At 34.7% G+C, this 20,452-nt stretch overlaps 1 protein-coding gene across 17 annotated transcripts in view; it reads left to right on the top strand.

The window, feature by feature from the left end:
- kcnma1.L (potassium calcium-activated channel subfamily M alpha 1 L homeolog) overlaps positions 1 to 20,452 on the top strand; it is a 673,250-nt gene that overhangs the window by 397,284 nt on the left and 255,514 nt on the right. For 14 of the 17 annotated variants that reach the window (XM_041568337.1, XM_041568334.1, XM_018240308.2 and 11 more), the window contains 1 exon segment: positions 426 to 502. In XM_041568337.1, the coding sequence (XP_041424271.1) occupies positions 426 to 502 (77 nt within the window). 17 annotated transcript variants of the gene reach the window in all.

The following is a 20,452-nucleotide window of genomic DNA, read 5'->3' on the forward strand; positions in this document are numbered from 1 at the left end:
TTGATTTCACTAGTTTATCTAGTCTGTGGTATAGCAACTCAAAGAAAAAAACTTGCAATTTAGGCTATTGTAGCCATAAAACAATGATGTACTGGAGGTGTATCAACTACATGATAATGCTGTTATGAATTGAGGTCTTATGAATTGATAAACAAGAGGCAAGTATTTTAAAAAGTGTCCAACCTGCAGTTACCCACCTGTTAAACTACCATTCTCATTATCCTCTGAGGATGCGACTATTCATTTGTAAGTCCAAAACTAAAATGTAAGTGTCTAATCCATAGCCCTCAAAGTATAATTAAAGTACATTTCCAAATATCACAAGACATGAAATATTAAAAACCTTGCAATGTAATTAAAAAAATAGAGTTCAGTATGCATTTAAGGCACATTTTTATATTTATGTTTAAAAATTTTGTTTTAAGGGCCTTTTTTTACTGTAAAGCATGTCATGATGACATCACAGACCCAAAGCGGATAAAGAAATGCGCCTGCAAGAGACGTAAGTAATAACAGTATTTTTCATAACTCATAAACAATAAATTAACAATAAACTTATTGGGAATCATGTTGTTCTTGGAAAATATATTTAAAACAGCAATGCTCTGTTACTGAGGTGCTCCTGAATATCAACATGCTTTATATCAAAAATAGGCATTAAACTATGGGATGAGAACTGATTAATGCACCAGTGAATCATATTTTATATCTTAATTTATATTAGGAATGACTTACTGCAGTTCTCCAGCTGTTGTTATCCTGTTTAAGCATCACTCAGCAGTTGGTGGTTTTTAAAACACCTGTGGAAGGTAATGTAAAAAAAGTTAAAAGGTTTGCATCTGGTCTTGTAACCCATAGCAACCAAGCAAAAAGCAGCATATGCAAGTGCTTGAAACAGATAACAGATTTGTTGCCACAGGAAGAATTGAAGCAAACTTTGCAACATATAATACATTACTTCATGTGAGTTTAATTCAAAGGCTACAGATTAGACATCCCTAATTTATATGAAGCCGGAGCAATTTTTGTTTGTCTCTTTACACTTACAGAACAGATGTGGGAGTAGCAGAGTAATGAGACACATTTTATTTGAGAGAAAGGAAATAACAGCTTCAATGAAGGTTATGTCAAACCATACTTTTATTATTGTTATAAATGTCAATAGAGGTATTTTGGGTTTCTTAAACTATCGCTCCATTAAGGCATAGCATATTATTGTATAGGTTCATTTGGGCTTCCCACTATTGCTGTTATTCTGGTGCCCTAATGGAACACTACCACAGTACTTTAAAGTTCTGTACAATATACCTTTGTTTTAGCAGGTTTTTTTTTAAAAGCAACTTATTTTAGCTTATGTCAAGGATATGGGCTGAGGCAGAAGCAGCACAATTTGCAAGTAGCTGTATAAATTACACTTACAAAATACAAGGGTGGTAGTGGAGGTGCAGATGCAAATTTTAAGCAGATGTTTGCATTAAAACTTTATATGATACCTGGTGATTGGTCGCCATGGGTTACTAGACCTGGAGCCAAATTTGTACCTGAATTCTAGTGCCTTAAAGTAGTCTAATCTTGGGTCCCCAGAAACTGCTGGAGTACCATCTTGCTTAAAATGTTACCAAAAGGGCAATGGCACTTTGAAGCATTTGGCCACCCATGGGAAATTGTGTTCCCTCCAGGTAAAAAATAGCTAAAAATGCTTTTGTATTGGAAAACCTTAAATTTGCCTGTTTTTCATAATGTAACTGACCAAATGATCCATGTTTTATTTTCCTAAATATGCTGACTAACTAACACTTAGTGAGTTTATATTTCAGCATGTTTATTGAATAGTTACATTTATTATCACCCATATACTGTAACCCATGTGTAATGTTGCTTACATTTTAAGAATAATAATTCATTTTAATTAATAATAACCAATACATTCTGAATGTTGAATCTTCTAGAATAATTCTAGTGTAGTCTCTTAATTTACAAAGATTTACTTTTGAGCATCTAAAATTGTTACATATTATGTTTACCATTTTACTCTCAGGTGGGTGCATCAAAGTTGTATCATTTGTTAGCACACCTTTGCCCAGGCTGGGATATACATAACTTTTTTAGTGCTGTATAATATATAATCTACATCACTCTGTGAAAATACCTTTTAGAAAGCACAATACATTCTGCGTTTCCAGTTGCCTCTTTGATTAGTGCCAGATCTGCATGCATGACAGAGTGTGTAGACAGTGCATAGACAGTCAAATAGTTGTTAGCACTAAAATGGTTACATCTTGCTCTGTATGTCAAACATGTTTTCTTACTTTTTGTTTAATAAGAACTACTCATATACGTGAATTTGCCATTTTTATTATGACTAGCTCATAGCCCAAGATCTGTTCCCTTTGCATTAAATGGGAAGTGATTATGGCAATTGCTGTCACTTCTCATTGGCATGGCAAGCACTCTGTGTACTGCATTCAATATGGTTTAATTGATGTGTTGCTGATATTGGCATAAAATTCATCACCTTACTAAAGTGGTTCTAAAATCAAAATAAAATATATCATTGCTTTTTGTAATGCTGAATTTGTGCTTTTCTTTACTTGTCCCCTTGTCACTTTTAGAAACCCTGCTGTAATTGTATATCGCAATCCCCTATATATTTTGTTTTGTATGCTTACTTTTTGGCTGCTAACCAAAAATAGGATAAAAAGAAGATATAAAGTGATCATAAAACAATAAAAACCACACTGATTGACAATGATATTTACAGCAGATACACCTAATCAATACACAGAATAATAGCTGTGAAAGTAGTGGAACTCCTTTAAAATATTGTTATATTAATGTGGGTGACCATCAAGCCTAGTAGAACAAATGTTTCCAGGTTCACTTAAATAAAATAAGTTTATCCAAACCAGTGATGCCAACTTTTGGCAATTATGGTTGTCATCATGTAAAAGAGACATGCAAATCTGTATATTTTCTAATATTTATTCTGTCTTCTCCCCCTGCCTTGCTTCCACTTGCCTTTTTATTTATTCATTCTTTTGCTGCCTTGGGATATCTATCACTTTATAGTTATTTATTGTGAGTAAACAAGGATATTGTTATAGTGAGACTGTAATGCACAAACTCCCTCTTTCTTGTGTTAACTCCTTCTTTGTTGAAGATGTTATATTGGTCTTTGGTCAGCAGAGATGGTTTCTAGTGTCTGTTTCATCACAAGTATCGTAGAGCATGCATATTCATGTTTTTGTTTAACATTCTTTCTATCAGATTGCGGAGAAAATACAGCAGTTTCACATTTTGCTTCAACAGAACAACACAAGCAGAGCCCAAAATAATTTCTTATCACATTTTAAATTTTCCATAAAGAGCTTCTACGTTGGGAATATAGAGGTCATACAATAATAACCACCAAGTATAAGTAGGGCCTCAGGTGTTTGTTTTAGAATTTTTCTTTTAAAGAAAATAGTAAAATCAAAAAACAAACGTTTTTTTAAAGTAATGAAAATAATAATGTACTGTTGTGCTGCTCTGGTACAATTGATATGCTTCCCTTGGATACTCTACTATAGTTTATATAAACAAGCTGCTGTGTGGCCATTGGGACAGCCATTCAAAGCTGTAAAAGGCAATGGTTAAACTGCAGATAACAGATATGCTCTGCAGTATACAATGGGATTCTTCAGAACTTATCTGGAATCTACTGTGTATCCTGTGCTTGAATGGCTACCCCCATGGCTACACAGCAGCTTGTTTATATAAACTATGATTATGTTTCTGAAGTAAACTCACCCGTTTTCCCAGTACAAGCAACAGTACATTATACTGCCATTGCGTTAAAACACTGTCATTTTTTGGTGTTACTGTTCCTTTAAATAGGACCACAGAGTATACTCATAGTCAATAGAGGTTCTTTCAGAAATGAAAATGTTTCTTTTAAATAGGACTGTTGCGGAAAATACCCAGAGAATGCTTTCTTTATGGGGCTGCAATGGCTAAAATATAGATCTGCTTTCCACTTCAACTTCTTGTTACAAAGTAATTTCATGATTCTATCATTGGTATCACAGAAACCCTTATCGTTTTACTGTGGAATTGCATTCTGTATCAGGAACAGACTTTGAATGGAAATCCATTCAAAGTGATAGTATATCTGCTTGTTGTGTAGTTGGCAGCACTTGTTCACCCACTGACATGCAGATAAATCCAGTGCAGTAAGCCACACCTCAATTATGGTGAACACAATAATCAGCTCCCTCATTATTGTTACCCAAATTATAAAAATAATCAAGAAATTATACTTTTTCACTAATCTGTGTTTTATCCATGATTTTCCTTTCAAAAGATGCTCCAATTTAACCTTTACTGTGGTGGGGTAATCTTAAGACCAACAATTATGTTATTTGTTCTCTTCCAAGATTCTCCTTTCAATGTTTCAGTTTTCTAGTTTTCAGTTTTTTTTTTTTACATTATTGCTTTCCAGTATCTAGCTGAAAAGGTTTAAAAGCTGAATGTCATATGGTGTGTTTGTAATTGGTGCTAAAATTAGCAGTAGGCAAAACACCTGCCACTTGCTGCCGGTCCCTTCCCTCTGACATCAATATGCAGGGCATTGAGTCTCCAAGGACCATGGTTAGTGCAGAAAATGTGCCTGGGTCAGGAACATATATAATCAAATTAAATTATATGAATTGGGGAATAACTTAAACAAGGCATCCAAGTGTTATACATCTACAAATCCCAAATGGGCTGCTGTATTTTTAAGTCAACCAAAACCTTCATGTGTAAAGTCTCCAATTTTTGTATTCATGCTTATCTGCAATATCTTGTCTTGTCTTGTCTATTTAATTATCTTGTATTTAAATACATATACATATATTGGTTTCACATGCAGTGTATTGCTCTTCATTTGTGCAACTCAGTATTCAGAAGAGTGAATATTTATTTAGGCCAAATTTTAGGCTAACATACCTGATGTCAACTTAGTGTGTAAACCCATTACCTGCTGATGACATACTGTAGGTACAACATTGTTGGCAGGAGAATTTATATACTGCTAACAAAGTAGTATATACTACTGGTCAGAGTGTTTGGTCTACAGAATTTCACTTTTATGGGTCAATCACATAGATCCACTTCATTTAAATCCACAGTCATCCCTATTTGTTAATTAAATGGTTGACAGCAAAGGCTTATTTTTATACTGGGCTGTGATTGGTGTCTCTAGAGTCAGAATTTGTCACAAGAGTAAACCCAAGCTTGAGTGAACTGGACTTTGTGTCTATTTAGCATGTACAAATAATGTATTAATTAGCAATTAGTGTTTTATATAATGCTTTCATTGTTTTGTTCTGTAGAAAACCATGAATGACATTTGACTCCGATTAATTCCCCCGATTAAGAATTAAAGCTATAGCATGCTACAGAGCTTCTGTTTTGCCAGCCAAGTAAAAAAATATATATATATATTACTGCAAAAATTTACAGCACTCCGAGGTAATTCGAAACAAATCAATGATGCAAATAAATGTGGAGGTTTATTGGTTGTCCAAGGTTTTGACTCCGCACAGGGGCCTTCGTCAGGGGAAAAAAAAAAGATATATATATATATATATATATATATATATATATATATATATATATATATAAAAAAGAAAAAGATGTACACCAGGATTTGTGTACAAAACGTTAAAATTCCATGTTTATTAATTTAAATTAAAAAATCGGCCAACGTTTCGGTCTGCTCCTAAGACCTTTATCAAGGTTTAATTAATTATGTAAATGAGGGGCAACAGCAAATTATACGGATATGGGATCTATTAATTGGAATTTCCAGGACCTGGGGTTTTCAGGATAACAGCTTTTTCCATTAATTGGCTCAACAAACCCCAAGTCTGCTAAAAATATATTTAAACAATAAATAACCCAACAGAATTGTTTTGACACCAATATGGATTTACTGAATGCTATGATAATTCTAACATAGCAAAAGTTACTGTTTTATTTTAAAAAATTAAAATTAAATAAAAAAATTTGAAAATTTGCTTAAAATGGATTCTATTGGAAATGTCCTTCCAGTAATTTAGAAAATTTGAAATATTGGGTTTTCGAATAAGTGATTTCATATCTGTATTTAAAAGCCTAGGAAAATCTTTTATGCTGTTTTTAATTTTTTTTAAGTCTTGACTTTTAGAGATCAAATGCTAGATTAAGCATAAACATAAAGTAAAGTCAGGCAAACTCAAACCATTAACCAAAAATAGAAACAATAGTTTCTACTGTGTTTTGAAACCTATAGCAATTATTAGATTTATCTAAATAGTGTTCAACAACACAGACTGCCTATCCATTTGAAATTAAACTTTTTTTATGTATCCCTTTAAAATGCAAGTAGATTGTTGTTTGTTGCATGATATATATATATATATATATATATATATATATATATATATTGTTTGTTGCATGATATATATATATATATATATATATATATATATATATATATATATATATATATATATATATATATATATATATATATATATATATATATATATATATATATATATATATATATATACAAAAATGCATATAGTCCGCACACCATAAGATAGAAATAACCTGGGTGCAAGTCCAAGAGGTAAATGGATATAAATGTAAAGAGACAGCACTCCAAGGATTTAAAAGACGAGATACAGTATAGTGTCAAAAATAGGTAGGTTTATTGAATCCGACGTTTCAGTTCCTCACAGGAACTTTCTTCAGGGAATCCTTATAATATCCTTATATTTTAAAAGAGGGGGTACTTTATTCACTTTAGCGATTGTCCACCAATAAAGACCATTTATTACTCTTAAGACCTGTGAGTGCGATCTTTAACATTTCCATGGATTCTACTTTATCGAGGACTGCACCCAGGCATCGGTGACCCTAGTATCGTGAGTGCTGGTTTTCCGTACTACTATATATATATATATATATATATATATATATATATATATATATATATATATATATATATATATATATATATATAAAATTGTAGAAAGGACCAGCACTCCTCCGTTTTCCAAAAAAATTCAATGGTTTATTCAAAACTCACAGTGTCTCCAACGTTTCGGCCCTCTTTGGGGCCTCAAGGCCCCAAAGAGGGCCGAAACGTTGGAGACACTGTGAGTTTTGAATAAACCATTGAATTTTTTTGGAAAACGGAGTGCTGGTCCTTTCTACAATTTTATATACCTAATTTTGACCAAGCACCCGGCAAAAACGAGATGTGAAGGAGTGCGGGTATCATCTACGATTTTGTTATATATATATATATATATATATACTAGATATAGCCCAAACATAAATGATAATTGATGAAACAAGTAAATGCAGGCAAACTCAAACCATAAACCAACAATTTGTATAGAACAGCTATCTAGTTGCTAGAAAAATCTGCTGCATAGCAAGTCATAATGAAAGATTTTCCTTAATTATTGAAGAAGCACCATTTTGTGATAGTCTTATTATTCTCTATTTATATAGTGCCAATACATTCAGGGGCGATCCTGGCCCCTCCGCCACCTGAGGCAGCAGCAGTTGCTGCTGCCCCCCCTCCTACGGAAATTCGCTCTTAAAGTACCGGGAGCAGCATTTTTGCCGCCCCTGGTACCTAGTGGGCCTCTGCCACCTGAGGCGACAGCCTCAACTCGCCTCATTGGCGAAGCACCCCTGAATACATTACATAGGCAGAGATTATACATCATTCACATAATCCCTACCCCAGTGGTCAACCATAGAGCATGTTAAAGTGCAAGCAGAAATAGGCAGAATATAAAAATAAATTGTTGAAAATACTAAATTAAAAAAAAAACAAAAAAATGAAACAGTTGTAGAATAGGCCACTCTACTGTAACATACTGAGTTATGAATGTTGAACCTTCCCTATAAAAAAAGGATATTTGAATATATACTAAGGATCTTAGTTTGAATATTTTTTTCTATTCCTGGATGTTATTGTATAATGCTAAAACAGCAGAACATATATGTTGTTAGATCCTACCTGAAATTTTTAACCCTTTTCTTTTTTTAACCCAATTTTTTTTTTCTTTGAGAACATGAATGCAAAGGTATTGTCAGTGACAATAACAGAATAACATAAACTTTAGATTTTAGCACCTTAGTTAAAACTGAATTTCCCATCAACAATGAAAAATAGCCTATGTGCATTTCTGAGGCTGGCAGTGACACTGTGACATCTCTATGACTTAAGTCCAACCCCCAGCTTCATGTGTATGTTTTTTGTTATGTGTTTCTTATGTTTTGTTCTATTTTATCTTTTATGTTGGTGACTAGTCCATATGTGTTTTTTGTGAGTAGTAAAGTGTAGGGATGCCAGGGCTCTCTTTTTTGTACTTTCTCCCTGCAGAATGTGCTCTTGTGATATGCCTGTTGTGTTATCTCACTTTGTGTATGCCCATCAATATGTGAATGAGTGTAATTTAAACAGTAAATGCTTTTAAGTGTCCTGTCTAAATTTGGTCTTAGCATGGATTGTGGACCATCAATTCAATATTGTTATTGTGTTTGACTAGTTTATTGAATCTGTTATATTATGTCATGTTCTGTTTACTAGGGATGCACTGAATCCAGGATTCTGTTTTGGGATTCCACCAGGATTTGGACATTTCAGCAGGATTTGGATTCAAATCCAAATGAACAGAATCTGAATCCTTAAAATCTCGTCACTTTTTTGTCACAACAAGGAAGAGAATTCTTTTTCAACCACGTGTGCAGCGCACTTTAAAACTTCCTGGCACTAATTTGCATATGCAAATTAGAATTTGGATTCTGTTCAAATCCCAAAATAGTGAATTTGGGGCAACCCTGCTTGCATACTTATACATATTGATAAAAAGTGTCTCCAGCTTCCACACTTTTAATAGACAGAATCCACTTAATATGTTATATACATGCATTGATTTAAAGCTGCAAATGTTATCACAATGTTCTTCATGGAATATTCTGTGTATTCTTATTGGGGACCCATTTGTAAACCAAGATAATGTTTCCTATTTTGAAGGAATGATCTGTATGTAACGTGTCAAAAAGATTAAATCAAAATTGAAATAACTATAATTTTTGGAATGATAATGCAATTGAAAGGAACATTTGACTCTTTTCTGCTCTTAAGCTACATCGTTTTGTCACTCTCCAATAAGAAAAAATAGGAGAATAATAGAAGGGTTCAACGTGTATTGGAGGTGATAGATTTTTTTAATTAAAAATTGTGTTTAATGTAATATTAGTTTTTGTAAAATGTGTATGAAGTTAAATTATTTTATATTGCACTAGCTGGAGAAAAGTTATTTTTAATCATGAATTATTTAAACTGTAAGGCCCCTTATTACAAGCTAATAATTTTACTTCGCAACCTGCTGCAGCAATATAAGGGAATATTAAAGTGGGTTACGTATATGCATTATCAGCTTCAAGTATAACAAATCAAATGTTAAAGATTCCCCATCCAAATCAGTGGAATAAATTCTGATGAACTAGGATGTTTCAAAAGACATTTAATAGTGTGCCTATTTCTAGAAACACTTGCCCTCTTTAAAGCTCACACAGTCATGTTACCGGGGGCTATAGTAAAGTTTTTGGCTTTCACCAAACCTTATGGAAGATCATCACACAAAAATAGGCAGTAAATATCTCCAACCATTCTGTGTGGCTGATGATTCACACGTTTTAACTACCAAAGGATGTGGAACAAATACTACAAACATATACTGCTTAATGGATGATATACTGTACATTGTACCTATTTAGATGTTATGATATAAATATGCAAAAAACAATGTCATAGTGTGGATGCCTGGAGCACTTTTCCTTGCATTTATAATTATTGCATGCTTCATAAATGCCTGCTGTTTAACGCTGGCACTGTGGAAAGTCTGAAGGGATATATGTAGCACATGATGCCATTGATTGCATGGAACTTATATACACCATTCATTCCTGTGAATTTCCTATGATCAGTAACAGAGAGTTTTCCTATTTAACTAAGGGTAGAACTACAAGGGCGTTTTTGGCGTGATCCGGCGTGCTGCGCAAAAACGCAGGCATCAAGTCGGATGAGATGTAAATAAAGTAAGATATACAAATGTCGGATGAAGTCGCATTGTTAATCTGATGCGACACAACTGTTGGATGCAGGTGCAGCGCAGCTGCATTTTTGCGCAGCGCGTCAGATCGCTTCGAAAATGTAGTCCTACCCTTAATCATCCCTTTACCATTTCATAGCCTTTTAAGCCATGCACTCTGCAGTCCTCTTGGAAATGCCAGCCACTATTGAAACATTTTTTATGAGATATAGGCAATTTCTTTTTTGTTATTTATTGATTTGAACTCCCTTCATGTATTTCTTTCATGACTATTATTATTTACAGCCACCCTTGTATGAAAGTACAAATATTGTAATGAAAATGTGATTTACACAACATATTTTACAAAACTATATACTGATAAACACTGTTATGGTCTTTTATATAACAGCACTACAAAAGTAGTCTATTTCATTAAAAATTGTGATTTTCATTTTGTACAGTTCTGTGTTTTCCCAGAAACTCAAAGGATGAATGAAACTGTATAAGCAAAATAGTATAGCTGCCTGATAGCACAGATTTTCTGCCCCCCAATTCTTCAGAGTTTAGAAAAGTTCACATTTTCTGTTTGCAATTAAATGAAGTGCTAGTGGCACTACAGTACAGAAAATGTGCTTACTGTTTCCTTATTTTACACAACATAACTTACAGTACACTGTTTCTGTTTGCAAAAATGCATTTTGCAGGTCAGGTGGCCAGCCTTTCGAAGACAAGTATTCACCTTTTTATCATCAATTATGATAATTGCTTATGTTATATTTTCCATCTTTTTAACATCTTGGGTTACAGAGAGGTGTCCCTCTGTCACCCAAGGAGTTTAAATGTTCCTAGAAAATGCTTTGCTATTCATAACTACATTGAGCTGCATCTTGTGTCTTAATGAGATATATATTTATATATATATATATGTGTGAATATATATGTGTATGTCTCTTCTGTATCTTGCATTAATCTACCACTCTTCCTCTCCTTTCCCCCCTCATTGTGACCATGAATTTTAGCCAAGATGTCCATCCGCAAGAGGCTGATACAGGCATGTTGTATTGGGTGCTCAGAGATAGACTGCTCTTGCATGTCAGGCACTTTGCGTAATAACATGGGAACCCTTGAACAAGCCTTCCCAATTTCTCCTGTCACTGTTAATGATTTCTCCACCAGTTTACGTGGCTGTAAGTTTTCAACCATGCCGTTCTATGTACAGTGTTGTATGTGAGCCTGTATGTACACGTGACATCGCTACTGTTTTGTATCGTGACTTGTGTTTCTGTGGTTATGTTAAAGGGCTGATGTTTTTTTCTTCTTAATGTTTTTCCTCTTGGAGGAGGGCAGAAAAGGTTTGACTACATCTGCATTACAGGATCTATTTCAAGTCAATATTACATAGTTATTTGTTACATAATATTTGGCAACAAGGTTAAATTTCAAGTCAACACACATTAATTAAAGTTATGCTAAATCATAGTTACATAGTTACATAGTTAAATCGGGTTGAAAAAAGACAAAGTTCATCAAGTTCCACCCCTCCAAAAAAAAAAATCGTCATGACAGATAGTATGTTTTTGTTTTTTTTAAGGTAACTTCCTATTTTGATCTGTTTGCTGTAGAGAAAAAAAAGAGTGCACCTATTAAACAAAGTCCGAATTTATCTCAATATTTTCTGCTACAAACTCTGATCAAATCCGCACAGGTTTTTTATGCTTATTTATTATTACATTTTCCCGAAAATTTGCTTTGCAGGGAAAAATATGATTTTCACGATTTTTCCAGATTTTTTCATCCATTTTTCAAGAATTTCATGGTTTTTTTTAATTTTCACTCGAAAACTACGAAACTCAGCGCACATCAAAAAATTATTGGGACTTCTCCCATTGACTTATATGCAACCTCGAAAGGTCTGAGATGCCAGATTTTCAGACTTTTTTTTTTTTTTTTTTTTGAAAAGTCAGATTTTATATATATATATATATATATATATATATACATATATAAAAAAAAATCATGAATTTTTCAGAGTTTAGTTACTAACCCCCTTGGTGTTCCATGTCAATAACTATACTCCAAATAAATGCAAGCTCTCCTTTTAGAGTAGCAAAATAGACCCAAAATGGAATCATTTAGTCCAGTCACCAAACATTCAAATAGGTTTGTATAAATAGGTTTCAACAGCAATCAGATGATGTGTTTTGTCTGACCGTGGAAAGAGCTTGTCTTGACAAGTCTGCCTTAATATAAACCAAGGGAAGATGTGTAAGCCTCTCATTAAATCTGTCCAGACATGAATGTTAGTGTTTCCACAATAAGTCAGTAGCAGCTGAGGTCCTTTATTTCGATCATATTTGTTTCCTTCACCCTCTAGACATCTCTCTTTTTAATTAACATAAGGGAAAACCATAATTACATCTTTGTTTCTTGCATTTGGATTTTAGGGCTCAAGATGCTTGTTAAGAAACATTAGATTATAACAGGCTTTAACTTATATCTAGTCACACAGGTGCAATTAATTTAAACAGCACAACTAAGCAACACAACGTAACATACACTTATGCACTCATTCTTCTCTACATGGACACATGTGTGCATATCTAAATTCAGCAGTATCTATAATTCTGCATCGAACTGCTACTACAGTATTTGAGTACAAAACACTTCTTCAATATACTGTTGACAATGATACTGTTTTGCACAGAAGAAGAATTTAAATGTAGTATTTAAATGAAAACTATTGTGTGCCTAACATTTGCCACATTTTATATGTGAGTGAAGATATAGGAGAGATGACTTCTATAAAGCAAATCCCTAAAATTTTTATACACTGTAGTAAATGTAGTAAAAATGTTTATAAGTTTGTCTTGTGTGTTGTCATGTGTTGTATGGCAGCAACATCCTTGCATGCACTATAAATAAAACGCTGTGTATAACATTCTAGTTGATCCTGAAAGATCAGTTGAAAATGTTGATGTCCAACATAGATATACATTTGTTAACTACATAGAATATATATATATATATATATATATATATATATATATATATTCACTATTGTATATGGATCACTCATTCAATACATTTTATATTGTCTGAACTTCATAGCTATATATATATATATATATATATATATATATATATATATATATATATATATATATTCACTATTGTATATGGATCACTCATTCAATACATTTTATATTGTCTGCACTTCATAGCTATGATGCAAACTGTTCCTATAAATTTCAATAATATATTGGTTTATCAAGAAATGTGTCTATGTACCTAAAACTGTTATTGTCCTGCTTTTGCAGTAAACTAAAGTCACCTACCACAAAAGATTAATGCAATACCTGGATTTTTTACTCATGGAAAACTTATAGATGCTTTTTCCCACTGTCACATACAGTAGCAACAAAATTACTGGCTGTCATTAATCTTTATCCTTTTAAGTGCTGTATATTGTATAATCTTTGGCACTGACATTAAAGAGTTGGAGTGCCATGGCCAAAGAGTCTATGAGGCAGATTTACTAAAGAGCGAAGTGCCCGTCTCTAGCGAAAATTCACCAGAAATACCATCTGCAGGGACATCACCAATTTACTAACAGGCATAGATGACAATTCGCTAGTGAAAGATTACATAACTAGCGAAGTTTCGTGAGCTTTTGCCAGGCAAATTTTCACTCAGGGGCACGATCGTTACTCCACAAATTCACTAAAGTGGAAATTTTCCATTATGTTACCCCTTTCGCCAGCTTAGACCTGGCGAACTGATAAAATGAAGCTTATTTTAAAGTGGGATTGTCTTTAAAAGTTGTAACTGTAATTTTTGTTTTAACTTTTTTTTAACCATTTGAGGGGCATGCACATTTGTTTTAGGGTGGGCTCATGTCTAGAACTTTAGAGGATCTCTTTTGTCTTTAATTTGCTTCCTTGGACATTTTTAATAAGTGGCTACTTCTAGCATTTGCACCATCTCTAATAAAGGCATATATATGATATATATGATATGACCTATGCAGGTTTATATAACTTCACCAGCGTTCGGCTGCCGAGGTGCAACATTGTAGCAAATTTGCATCTGACTAAGTTGAGCGAAGTGTGGTGAAGTATTTACAATTGAAAATTCTCACTTTAGGGAATTTGCTCCTATGGCTCATACAGTCCTGCTCACAGCTGGTTTGCCTGGCAAGGGTTAAACGCAGTGCATCTTTTGCACATAGATAACACTGATAACTAAGAATCTAATATATATATCTAAAATGTACATCTTGCTTGTATTTCATTAATCATAAATGCTTACCAGTTCATGACCACCGGGTGGCACAATTACCCTTTAAGTGAAACATGTTTTTACATACAAGTATTACACCAGCTGGTCAGGGAAATACAATGAAACCAGAGTGTGAAAACATTTCACCATGCATACTACAGTATATATAAAGTCCACAAATAAGTGTTCCTCTACCTGATTCATTGCTTTTCATAAAAATGAAAATAGTAACATCAATTCATAAGATGGAGTACTGTATTTTAAATTTAATTTGTAATTGCTCCTAGATTCTTACCTTTGTTTATATGGGGAAGGAATATATGATATGCTTCACAGTTACAGGGGCTCGGTTACTGCTTTGTCTACTTGCCTGTTATCTCTTTGTACTGAGTATATTGTAAAAAGTACGACAAGGCCAAAAAGGACTTGCAGATTTGTACAATTTATTTACAATGAAATTAATTTAGAACCCCATAGGTTTAATGTAAGTAACCTCTTTTGGGTGTATGCTTAAAAAATAGTTGGTCAGATATATATTTTCCCAGTGCCATCTACTGGCACTATAAAATTCTGGATGTGACATTCCCTTGTGGGCATGGCTTCTAAAATAAAAGGCAAAACTTAGTTCATGCTGAATATAAACATTCTGAAATCTAGATTGCAAGGTTCCAAACCTGTTTATGCATCAACCAGGGACATGTCATATTTAGTGCATCAATCAGGTATATGTCAGCAGTACAGTACAGATAATATACCCTATTCATTTCCTTAACTTTTGACATGCCACCATGCAAGAATGTGCTTGCTTTAGCAAATAAGCATGGCATTGTCTGGTTTATTTTAAATTAGTTTTCTGTCTGTCTGTACAGAATAGCCTGGTATAACAGCCTATTGGGAATTGAACATAACAGAACCCAGGGCCAGAACTAGGAGCAGGCAGAAGAGGCACATACTAAGGGTGCAAAGGTGGGGGGGCACTAGGCTAGTTTGTGTGTGCTTTCCCACTCACCCAATCACGCTCCCCCTGCTATGCGTGTGTACGCTTTACGCATTGTGCATGCACGGGGGAGGGGAAGCGAGGTGGCTTGGCAGTTTGCTATTGGCGCCCTGCTCTGACAGCACCATATACATTGAATGTTTTATGTATAGCCAGATGCCAGAGCAGTGAGAACTATTAGAAGACAAATGCAGAAGTTGTAGGATATATTCCATTTCCAGAAAATACAGTAGGCAAATTATTGAAAGTCTGATCTTCTGTATTCCTTAGCGCTCTGATATCAGATCTCTCCATTTCATTATTGTTAGATTATGGTTCTATTATGCTATTGTTGTGACATTTTGTTTTGTTTTAGTTTTCCCCTAAGAAATGATATATGAAGTAATTTCAGAGTCTTGTGACTAATATAAAATCATGAACCTTTTATCCGATGCCTTTATACAGATCATGCAACTCTAAACAAAGACTTAAAGGAACAGTAACACCAAAAAATGAAAGTGTTTTAAAGTAATTAACATATAATATACTGTTAGAATGCACTGGTACAAGGGGTGTGTTTGCTTCAGAAAGACTACTATAGTTTATAAAAAAAATCTCCTTTTCTCCTTTTCCCAGCTTGAATGGCTGCCCCCATGGCTACACAGCAGCTTGCTTATATATAACAATAGTAGTCTAGTCTGAAGCAAACACACCAGTTTTACCAAAGCAGAGCAACAGTACATTATATTTTAATTACTTTGATACACTTTCAGTTTTTGGTTTTACTGTTCCTTTAATTACATTAATTGTATTCCTATAATGTATAGTATATGATGTGTAATCATCCTATACAATATTAAACACATGGACCAACAATTTCCATAATCATAATCATAATCAAGTGTATGAACCCCCTGTTCAAGCCAACACCTCCTGCGGACTGTCAAGTTTTGATAATAAAGTTCTAGCATATGCAAGGTAGTTCTTTGTACAATAATACACAGCTCACTGACAATTCTGCTTTTGGCTTTCTAAGCCCTGAACACCATTAGACTTGATCTGATTATGTTTATGGAAGTTTGTGCATAGCATCTGTTTTCACAGGCTCTGCCATCTGCAAATGCTAAATGTATATTTCTTTTTTTTTTTTTATATATTCTTTATTTAAGAAACAAGCATTATCATATACAGAAAAAGGAAAGAACAAAAATATTCACATAGCAAGTACATTGAATCCAATAATTCCTCATACAAAGTGTGTCAAAGAAATAGCGCACAATAAAATGAAGCAAAAGCATCAGATCAATTATATAAACACATTATCTCAGTTACTAATCTAGGCGTCCACTAGATAGAATCAGTCCTGGTCTGTGGAACTGGAAGTATGACTTGCCTATGTAGTACTAACAATCACCTGGTAATTTATACAATAGTACCGAGATAGGAATAGCAATAAACAACCTCAATAGGATTCAGTTATACTCCAAGCCAGTGAAAAAAAAAAAATAATAATAAAAAAAAAAAAAAAGGGGAAGAAGACAAAGACAAAAGAAAAGAAGAGAAAAGTGAGGAAACAGTAGAAGAGGTGCTCAGCCAAATCCTAATCAAAACACACGTCTGTCATAATACCGAATATGTATCTATGCAAGTACCAGCGAAGTTATAGTGGTAGTAGTAGCCCCAGTCCGGGCGGGATTACATCGGAGGCATGGTCGCCATAAATGTTACCCAAGTGGACCATGTCCGCACACTAAATGTATATTTCAGCAGGAATTTCCATAATTATTTTATGTTAGCATTGGGGAGTGGGCATAAGTAGGACAGGGAAGTTTATCCTCCAGGGTAAAGCTTAAACAATAAAAATAATAAGAAAAAAGCTGAACAAGCCAAAACTATATAGTGTAAACTGATATCACTTCTCTTGAAAAAGATGCAATTAATATTTAGATAGTATATATATATATACATTATGTATGTTTGTATTTTGCCATTGAAAACAGTGCTTCAGTTAATACTTATTTGGAAGTTCTTATATATGACAAGCTCCAATACAGTCATGTCGTGTCAGTGTACAGATGCCCCATATCTGTAGTCCATTGCACTGTAACAGTCTTTGCCAGTCTAGTACCAAGGGACCATGTAATTTTATTCCTGGCTATTAAGACTATGTACAGAGCTGTTAATTTTTGGTTTACACACACTACACTTTATTATATTTATCAAGGGTCGAATTTGAAAAACTTCGATATTCGAATTCAAAAAGACCAACAAAAATTAAGCCAAAGGTTTTTTTTTGGCCGAATAGGTCAGTTTTCGATCGAATATGGCCGAATTTGAATTGTACGAATCAAAGTAATATTGTATTTGATCGAATTCGAAGCAAATCTTTTCCCAAAAAAAACCCTCAATTTTTCAAAGTCCACCAATTGGTTCTAGGAGGTCCCCCATAGGCTAAAACAGCAATTCAGCAGGTTTTAGATGGCGAATGTTCAAAGTCGAATTTTTAAAGATCCAGTACATAATAAATTTTGATATTCAAATTTTCAATTTTTTTTCAAATTCTAATCGAATTTGGACTGTCCCTAGTCAAAGTACACAAAAAATAGCTTGGAATTCGAATTTGTTGAATTCGAAAATTCACCTCGACCTTTGATAAATCATCTGCCCCTTAGTAGGGATGTCGCGGACCGTTCGCCGGCGAACTTGTTCGCGCGAACATCGGCTGTTCGCGTCCGCCGCAAGTTCGCGAACGTCGCGCGACGTTCGTCAATAGGCGTTCGCGTCAAAATCGTTCGACCATTCGACCATTCGATCGCTAAAATCGAACGATTTTCGTTCGATTCGAACGAAAATCGTTCGATCGAACGATTAAAATCCTTCGATCGTTCGAATAGAACGATTTTCGGATGTTCGAAGTTCGCGAACTGTTCGCGAACTGTTCGCAATTTTTGCCGGTGTTCGCGAACGGCGTTCGCGAACACATTATCGGCGGTTCGCTACATCCCTACCCCTTAGTGGTGCCTCCTGTCTTGGCACACAATGGGCCAGAATAAGATGAGATTGAAGACTCTAATCCTCAAGGTCCATGGAGTGATTGTATATCTAACTGCATATAATATATGGGATTTTTCGTTCACCTTTGAGTTAAATTTTAGTCAAAAGTCAAAGTCAAGTAAAAGTCAAAGTAAAAGTCAAGTAAAAGTCAAAGTATACTTTGTCATCTCAGCAGTATACAAATATACAGTGAGACGAGACAACGTGGCTCCAGCTAGTACATTTCACAAAAAGGCACTTAAAAATACACAATAAATATGTAAACATGAAATGTGCAATATATTGGCAGAAATTGGATATATACATGTGTAAACCTTTAGAATTGTGTAAATAAATTAACAGTTCACAAAGTTAAGTTCACAGTTCAGGTGTGTCTGGAATGTAGTGGGAGGGCAGGCAGTGAGTTGAGGAGTCTGATCGCTTGCGGAAAAAAGCTTTCGCGCAGCCTGGTTGTTCGGGCTTTAATACTGCGAAAGCGTCTGCCAGATGGGAGCGTGTGAGGGGTGTGTGGAGTCCAGTGCAATGCAGGAGGCCTTTCTTACACAGCGCTTGTGGAAGATGTCCTGCAGTGATGGAAGAGCCACTCCAATGATGTTGCCAGCTGCTCTGACAGTCCGCGGTAGACTTTTCCGGTCAGCAGAGCTGGCACTACTGTACCAGATGGAGATGCAGCTCATCAGGACGCTCTCTATGGTGCCCCTGTAGAACACTGTGAGGGTGGGAGGTGGAAGGCTGACCCGTTTCAGTCGCCTTAGGAAGTGAAGACGCTGCTGAGCCTTTTTGGTGATGGAGTCAGTGTTGGTGGTCCAGGTGAGGTCATCAGAGATAGATTAGATGTAGTTTAGTTTTAGTTTAGTTAGAGAGTGATATTCTGAGGCAATTTACATTTGGTTTTTATTTTTAATTATTTGTAGTTTTTGATTTATTTAGCTTTTTATTCAACAGTGCTCTGGATTGCTTTTTCAGCAATCTGGTTGCTAGGCTCCAAATGCCCCAGGCAACCATGCACTGATTTGAATAACAGCCTTGTTTCGCCAAAAAATGATACCCATAGACTTGTATAGCGGCGTGCGTCAAAAAAAAAAGACGCACATTCAAAAATTTTACTTTAATGGCCACCTGCGACAATTCGCCGGTGGCGAATTTTTGGCGAAACGAAACGGGTCAAATTCGCCCATCCCTTGGCCTGAATAGAAAGATGAGTAATAAAAAGTAGCAGTAAAAATACATGTGACCCCTATTTAAAAGCTGAAGAATAAGAAGAATAAGGCAAATATTTCGTAAACTATAAAAAATAAATAATGATGACCAACTGAAAAGTTGCTTAAAATTGTTCATTCTATAACATACTAAAAGTTGACTTAACAGTGAACCATTCCTAAAAAAAGCTAGGACTAATGCAATCTGCTTTCATTACAAATCAAAAAGTAAATTATTACCTCATTTACCTTTATTTTATTGGGAGCTTGTATTGGAAATGTTATTAGAAATTCTACAGATATAAGAAGCTGCAGATTTCCAACATAAAAGGCTGTAGTATCATTACACATTACAGTGCAGTCTGTCAGTCAAAATGTGTGACACCATTCTAGGAAGTGTTTGTTTGTTTTCAACTGGGGAATTTTCCAGGGAATTTACATAGATTTGTCAAAGGAAATTGTAAATATAAATATAGGGTAACCCCAGTTTAGAAAGAAAAAAGTTGCAGGGCCTTAGGCTTGCCTTAAGGATTGCCTTAGGCAAAATCCTTCGACTTCGATATTCGAAATCGAAGGATTTTCATTTCCAGTCGAATATCGAGGGTTAATTAACCCTCGATATTCGACCCTTGATGCATCTGCCCCTAAGAGATAATAGGTCCTAATACCCCTTCCCTCTTGACACCCCCTTGCCCTTCCAAAAAGCAAGATACCTTAAGGCTACAGTGGGTTTCAGAGCCCTACAATTCAAAATTAGCTCAGAAATCATCTACACTGTAGAATATGCATCCATGCACTACCTATTAGCAGATGAG

The sequence above is a fragment of the Xenopus laevis genome, chromosome 7L (genome assembly GCF_017654675.1).
Source record: "Xenopus laevis strain J_2021 chromosome 7L, Xenopus_laevis_v10.1, whole genome shotgun sequence".
NCBI classification, from domain to species: domain Eukaryota; kingdom Metazoa; phylum Chordata; class Amphibia; order Anura; family Pipidae; genus Xenopus; species Xenopus laevis.